This window comes from Drosophila kikkawai, chromosome X (assembly GCF_030179895.1).
Source record: "Drosophila kikkawai strain 14028-0561.14 chromosome X, DkikHiC1v2, whole genome shotgun sequence".
Lineage (NCBI taxonomy): Eukaryota > Metazoa > Arthropoda > Insecta > Diptera > Drosophilidae > Drosophila > Drosophila kikkawai.
The window spans coordinates 29,596,958-29,605,200 of record NC_091733.1 but is presented as its reverse complement, the minus strand read 5'-3'; the positions used below and the strand labels follow the sequence as shown (position 1 = coordinate 29,605,200).

At 33.3% G+C, this 8,243-nt stretch overlaps 1 protein-coding gene across 1 annotated transcript; it reads left to right on the top strand.

Moving 5' to 3' along the window:
• The first annotated feature begins 226 nt into the window (after window positions 1–226).
• Window positions 227–7,200, top strand: LOC108076036 (uncharacterized). Its single transcript, XM_017168696.2, has 3 exons — window positions 227–313; window positions 4,981–5,357; window positions 6,513–7,200. Exons 1-3 carry the CDS (start codon window positions 311–313, stop codon window positions 7,198–7,200), a joined length of 1,068 nt encoding a protein of 355 aa, XP_017024185.1. The 5' UTR covers window positions 227–310.
• Window positions 7,201–8,243: the final 1,043 nt, after the last annotated feature.

Sequence of the window (8,243 nt, the reverse complement as noted above, 5' to 3'; positions counted from 1 at the left end):
CTCGGTTCGTTCCGTGTTTTTTATTTTATTTTTCGTTAGTTTTTCGTTTTAGTTTTTTGGTTTAAATTATTTTGGCTTTAAATTTCGGTCTCAGTTTAGTGGCTATTTTTTTTTGTTTTGGTGCTTAAATATCATCCAACTCTGAGTGTGTTTTTGGTGAATGTTGTTTTGTGCTGGTTTGCTCTCGCAGGAGTAATCATCTTGGGCTATTCGAGCAGGCTCATCATCATCATCATCACCTCGGCAGGTTGCCTCAATCATCATCATCATCAATATAAACGGAGGAGACCATAAACGGGATACTGTAATCATGGTGCGTATATGTAACTGACCCGGAAAGGAAAGGAATCTTAAGTGGAGATCACAAGAGTAATAGAACTTTTAATCAAGATCGAATTGAAGATAGAGGAAATATAGTTAAAAAATATAAACAATAATAAATAACCATAATATATATTGTGACTAGTGCTACAATTCTAAGTGTAAACTCTTGATGCTCCAGGATAATAAATTAAATTAAAGTATAATATGGTATATTATATAATATTATATATTAAATCTCTTATAGCTACTACCTACTACTATTACTATTAGTATAGTAAAATATAATTTTTACTTTTATTTATTATATATTATAAACAATTAAAAACTGAAAATTTTAAAATGATGGCCAAAAGTAACTTAAACTTAATAAAATTTAAAAATATGTATAAAAGAAAATATGTAAAAAATAAATAAAAATAAGAATAAAAATTAACTAATTAAAAGATTTAACTAGATATTACCTTGTCAAAAAGAAATATATAGGAAATAATAAAAATAATAATAAATCTATATATAAATCTATATTTATTATATATATTTTTTTATTTTTCTAATTTTTATTTATTATTTTTATTTATTATTTGTTATATTCTTTTTAATTTATTATTCTTTATATATATTTTTTATTTTTATAATTTTAATCTATTATTTTACATATTATTTTATTTTATTTTTATTTTTATTATTTATTATTTTTATTTATTATTTGATATATGTATTCTCTTTTATTTTATTTTTTTTTATTTTTTGGTTATATTTATTTATTATTTTATATATAATTTTTTTTTATTTTTATATTTATTATTATTATTATTTGTTATTTTTATTTATTATATTATATATTATTTTATTTTATTTTATTTTTATTTTTATTATTATTAATTTTTATTATTAATATTATTTTGTATTATTATTATTACAAATATTTATCAAGTATATTGATTACATAAACCCAAAAGAGCTCAGCTCACACGTGGAGAATTGGCAATCCCACCAGAGAATGTCCGATTGAGTTGTTCGTAAAAAAAAAAAATCAACGAAAAGTGAAAAACAAAGTATCTCTAATGAGACAATTTCATGGTCCAACGATTGATTGATGATGCGATATGTCACCGCGGCCACTATCTGTGGCCATTCAAGGGTATTATTGTGCCATACAAAAGGGGGAAAGTTGGGCGCGGAAGCCGGATAAATCGGATAAAAATAGGCGAGTTCCAGCAGCAGGCAGGGGTTTTACTTTCCTTTCAGGAATTTTTTAGCTGAAAACGGATTTATATTTTATGCTTTTTTAAGACTCAAGAGAGAGGGGTAAATATATGCATAAAATCTAACATTAAATCTAAGGTTTATTAATTACACAAATATTTTTTTTAGATTTAAGTTAGTTTGTGTCTTTAATCCTTATAAACAACTTTTTCAAAATATAATACTTAGAAATTATAATTATTACAAAATATATATAAATAAAATGTCTTTTTTTTTACATTTTTTGTTGTAATATTTTTATTTTATTTAAATGTTATTATATTTTTTTTTATATATTTTTAAAAATATAAATATACAAAAAAATGTATATAAATATTTTAAAAACATATATTTAAAAAAAAACATATATTTATACCCTTGCAGGGTATTATAATTTCAGTCAGAAGTTTGCAACGCAGTGAAGGAGACGTTTCCGACCCTATAAAGTATATATATTCTTGATCAGCATCAACAGCCGAGTCGATCTAGCCATGTCCGTCTGTCCGTCTGTCTGTCTGTCCGTCTGTCCGTCTGTCTGTCTGTCCGTCTGTCCGTCTGTCTGTCTGTCTGTTTCTACGCAAACTAGTCCCTCAGTTTTAAAGCTATCTGAATGAAACTTTGCATATAGTCTTCTATATGCTCTCACTGCTATATATGTCGGAACGGGCCGGATCGGACGACTATATCATATAGCTGCCATACAAATGTTTGATAAATTTTTAGAAAAAAAAGTATAACTTGGCTGTTTTTCAATATTTTTGCATCATTTTTGAGATATAGCCATTTTATATTATTCCAGAATTTTGGTAAAAATTTTATGAAAATCGGACGACTATATGATATAGCTGCCATAGGAACGATCGAGAAATTAATAGAAATAAAATTATAGCTTCGTTGTTTTTCAACGCATTTTTATTTACTCTGAGATATACGTTTTTTTTATTATTCTAGAATTTTGGTATAAATTTCATAAAAATCGGACAACTATATCTTATAGCTGCCATAGAAGCGATCGGTAAATGTATAAAATATATAAAGCTGAGAATGTAAAACTGTAACTGTCAAACTGTAAACATAATAAGTATAGGTAAAATGTAATGAAACTCTGTTTTGTGAGTGTTTTCAGCATTTAAATCTATAAAATAAACATCAAAACCAATCTGCAAGGGTATACAAACTTCGGCGTGCCGAAGTTAGCTTCCTTTCTTGTTTTTATATAAATTTAAATAGGTTTATAAAATGAAAGCCGTCTTGAGTCTGAAGAACTTTGCAAATTTATATAAAAAATAAATTACAAAAAATATATATTTATATTGTATTTAAATATTAAAAAAATATATATATATATTATTAAGAAATATTTTGTATATAAATTTAAATTTAATTTTAAAATACGTTTATGTAATTTAAACTTGTATAGTTTTTATAAAAACCCTTAACTTTGACGCTCATCCCTTAAGTTAATTATTTATTTTGCTTTAAAAATCTTAAACTACTTATTATTTATATATATATTCTATATATATCGCTTATCCTATGTAGTCTGACATTGCCCTAGAACCCAGTTAAACTTAAAAGACCATCATCTAAGCTTCATCTAATCGAAGTTCATGCTCTGTCCCTGTGGCAAGTTTGTGTCTTGAGTCTTTTGTTTTGTGCTTTTTTTTGTCAACATTTATTTTCAACATAGTTTTTTGTCCATCTTTTTTTGTATTTATACTTATTTGCTGTATTGGTTTTTCATCCGTTTTTAACACTTTGTGTGGTCGCTGTTTGTTTTGTTATTTTTTTTTTGGGGGCCGCAAATTACGCGTGTTAACGCTGCGCACTCCATTAGCGCCGGCTGGCCATCAATCAAACTGCATTTGCATCCATCTTATGGGTCTTATGTCATTTGACCTGGTTGGGATCATTAGCCGAAAACTGAAAACTGAAAACTGAAAACCGAAAAATGATTTCTTTCGGAGGAGGCAAACCAAAATCTGGGGCACGCATGTGACTTGGCTTTTGGGAACTAGTTTTGCAGTTATTTTTTCGCAGTAAGGTTGCAACATCGCTTGGAATGCTTCTGCCGCCTCCAGCCTCCTCTTGGCCATCGCGTGACAAATGGCCATAAGCTTTAAGCCTCTTTTGGTTGGTTTTCTCAAAGTTTTTTTTTTTTTTTTAGAAAGGCTTATCATTTTGGTGGGCGGCCTTCGCCGGCAGGTGGATTTGTATGAACTTCTTCTTCTGGTTTTACTTAACTTTACTTTTTAATCTAATAAAAAAGATGCCTTGGGCTTGGCCTGCACAAAATTTCACACTGAATTTATCTTGGTTAATTCGTTAATCCGTTGAATCTTTCCACCTGACCAACAAAAATGTATAAAAAACACAAAACGGGGAAGCACTTCGCCCCGCCCTTTTGCCATTTCTTGGTTTTGAGCCGAAATTAAAACTGGTCAAAACTCAATTAAACGCATCAATAGGCGCTTAAGGGGGCGTGGCAGCGAAAGGCGCCAAAAACCAAGCCTTTCACCAAACACAAAATAAAACAAAACACCAAACAAATTTAGTTTACAACACAAAAAGTGGCGACTAATTCAAAGAGCCAAACTTGCAATACACTTAAAGAAAATGAAGAGAAAAAGGAGAGACGTGTCAAGGTCGGCTTGGAATAAAGAGGATTGCCTGAAAATTATTATAGTTTCTTTGTAGTTTTTTTTTGTAATATTTACAATAATCAAAAACTAATACAAAAGGCTTTGTCTGTGCGGCTTAGAGGTTTTTTTTTTCAGCTTCTTACTTTTTCCTATGCAAATTTTTTGCATAACAAATTTTTAACAATTTAAAACTTTGACCTATAGAATTTTTAATGCTGGAATTTATGATTTTATGATTTTTTAGTGATGATATAAAACGAGTTTAAATTGCAAAGAAGGTTAAAATAATAGAAGTTTAAAGGTATAAGCAAGGCTTGTTTTATTTATTAAAATATATATTTAAATATTTTAAAATTATTTTAATTTGTGTTTATATATATTATATAATTTATAAGATTTTCTTACTTTTTACTAAATATTTTCATAATATTTTCTTAATATTTCTAAGATTTTAAATATAATTAAAAAAATATTTAATAAAATCCATCATTAAAAAAAAACAATAAATAAATAAAATAAATAATATTAAAATAAAATAAAATAAAAGAAAGTAAAAAAAATAAAAAGAAAAAAAATAAAAATAAATAAATTTAAAAAAAAATAAAATAAAATAAAAAAAAAATAATAATAAAAAAATAAAAAATAAAATAAATTAAAAAAAATAAAATAAAATAAAATAATAAATAATAATAATAATAATAAAAATAAACTAAATTTAAATAAAATAAAATAAAATAAAAATAAAACTTCATCTCCCTCTCCCCTGCAGTTACCCCACCACCTGCTCTTTCTCCTCCTGACCATCTTAACCACCGCCCAGGCTGTGCTCTCTCCACCCGGCTACAACGATGACGACACCTCACCCCTGCCTCTACGCCTCGAGGATCTGGAGCGTGAACAGGAGCAGCATCAGCACTTGGACCTCAATCGACCGCCTCTGCTGCCCAATCACTACGAATGGCGACCCGATGTGGCGGCCAGTCTGCCGCCCAGCTATCTGCAGGATGCTGCCCATAGGGAAAGGGAACGGGAAAGGGAGCTGCAGAGGCTGCAGCAACTGGAGGAGCTGCGTCAGCTGCAGCAACAGCATCAGCAACTGAGCGCCGGCTATGCATTTCCCTCCCACCTGCCAGGTGTGCTCTATGTGTGAGTATATATATATATATATTTTTTATTTGAAAAGTAAAGCTTTTTAAAGCCAAGTCAAGGCTGGAAAACTCGCTGTGCTAGAGCTTGTGAGCTTTGGCCCAAAAGCAAGCTCTAGTTGGTAATAAAACTTGGCGGGTTAAAGACTTTTTTAGAAAGTTAATTTTTAAGCTTAAAGCATGTGGGCTTAAAAAGTTGAAAATTTATTAACAATTATTTAAGAGGAAAAAAGCTAAAAGATTAAAAGTTTTTAAAAAGAAAAAATTTAAGAAAAACGAAAGACTTAAGGCACAAACTTGGCTTAAAAAATAGAAGAACTTAAAACACAAACTTAGCTTAAAAATAAAAAGAATTGAGATTTTAAAAGTAAATAAATTGTTTAAACTTAAAAAACCTATTTAATATGACATTACCTTAATTTATTTTGGAATTATTAATTAAATAATACTTTTAAAAGGGTTTTTTTTTTTCATTTAAATATATATATTTAGACAATTTATAAATATATTTCGTTTACTTTAATTTGTTTTTTGTTTTATTAAATAAATAATATTTTTAAAAGGTTTTTTTTTACACAGAATATGAATTCAATAATATTTTTATATATATTTTATTAAAATAAAACTTTTTCTTAACAATTTTAAGCTAAAAACTAAATTTTTTTAAGCACAAATTAAGCCAAAGTAACTAAAAACCTATAATCACTCACCACCATAAAGTTCAGTTAGTCACCAAAAAAAATATATATAGAAAATACTAAATAAAAGCCACTGATTGAGGGCTCGTTAGTAGCTCTGTTGATTGATTGATTGATGTGCAAATTGAGGCTGGCGAATTGGAAATTGGTAAGAGAAATGAAAATAAGCAGCGATTTGTGGCCTAAATGGTGGTTAAAACCCAAGTCAAGACAATTCAGGCAATTTCCTCAAGTTAACTTAAGACATAAGTTAAGAGTTAAGCTACTTAAGTTAACAGTTAGGTTAACTCTTTCACCGAAAAAGTGTTGAAGTGTCAGGCATTTCACTTACAATTGGGCTTCCGACAAATGGAGCTTAAGGATTGTTGGGTAATTATGGGAATTAGACTTAAGAGCTTCTTATTTTCTTTGCTTTTTAATTTCCTAATAATTTTCCTCTCTATTTTTAAATTTCCCAGCGGACCCACGGCAGCCACGCCCACTCCCACAACCCCAACCACCGCTGCCACACGTTTCCTAAAGCCCATAGTGCCCTTTGACCTGGAACTGGGTCTCAATGGTGTCCAATATGTGGCCAGTAATGCTTTGCCCCTGCCCGTGCCCAGACCCCTGGCACCGCCCAATGGCAGGCCGCCTTTTGTTTATGGATTCACCCAGGGACAGTCACCAGGACAGGCATCTGGACATTTACCATCTAGACCCCCCAAGCTAGTGGCTGCTTCCTTTGTGCCACCACCTCAGTCCAAGCAGTTTGCCTATGCCCCCCGTCATTATGCCAATGGACCCAGGATCCCTTTGCCCTATCCACCCAGCTTTGTGAGCATCACCACCACCAGGAGACCCCCACCTGGCGCCGGCTATGGTTCCAAGCCCTTCCGACCCTCCCAGCCGGATCCCACGCCGGATCTGTTTGCGGGACGCAACTCCAAGTCGCTGCTGGACTCGTATATACCCAGCTGGGAGGTGCTGCGCCTGATCCGAGAGCAGGGCTCCAGGCGAGCAGGAGGAGGAGTAGGAGGAGCAGAGTTCAATCCTGTTCAACGTCAGACTTTGGCCTATGCGGCGCCACAGCATCTCAGGCTGTACAAAAGGGATTCCACGAGGAGAATTGTCAAGAAATCCCTGCAGGGGAAATCAAAGGAGTAAATGGATTTCAAGGGGTTTTTAGTTTAAAAATTTTATAATTATTATTTTTTTAACAACTAAAATAATATATTAAAAATAAAAAATACGAATATTTATTGCAGCGAAAGGAGAAGATGTTTTCATTTTATTTTCCACCTGCTTTTTGGTGGAGAGATCTCGGGTATCAAATGATCACATAACCTGACCAGAGACTCGTCTTTAGATTCCCGTTTAAAGCCAGGCCAAAAGCCTGAAGCCAAAAAGCCTAAAGCCAATCGAATCAGATGTGCAATATGTGACTTTTACAATGAGCTAAACGCCTGGCACATCTCTCATTCTGCCTCTCCGGGGACTCCTCTAGCTCCTCTAGCTCCTCTAGCTCCTCTAGCTCCTCTAGCTCCTACAGCTCCCTCAGCTCCACCATCTCCTCCAGCTTCTCCATCTCCTCCATTTCCTTCACCTCCTTCACCTCCTCCATCTCCTCCATCTCCTCCTGCTCCTCCTGCTCCTCCTGCTCCTCCATCTCCTCCAGCTCTTTGATCACGTAATCACCTTCCATAAAGCCAAACAATTAAGGTGCGACGCCACACGGAGTGGCCACAAAATGATGGGGTTATGATTTGTGTGGCACTGTGCCGTCGCACTGGGGCTCCTCAAAAATCCAACCAGTCGTCGCGCAGATTTATGCAAGTAGGAAGCGAAGATGCCACACGATGCTTTGATGCTGTGATGCTGCGATGCCGCGATGCTCTGCAGAGATGCAGCTGATGCTGATATTTGTTGTGTGTTTGCCGTTTCGGCCATCTCATGGCTGTTAATGAAGCTGCCACTGGCGGTGGCAGCAATAAATGCCAAGATTCACCCGCAGGGGCAGGCGAAAAAAGGGGGGCAGGCCAAAATTGCCGCATTGTTTGTCATCCATTAAATATGCCAGACGCCAGGCAGGGGGAAGCGGAGCTAAAGATGTAGATGGAGACGGAGATGGCGACAGGAGATGCCGCTGGTGGAAGTGATGTAGATGTTGATGATGACAAGCCATGCCCTGCAATGCCCTGCCCTGCCCT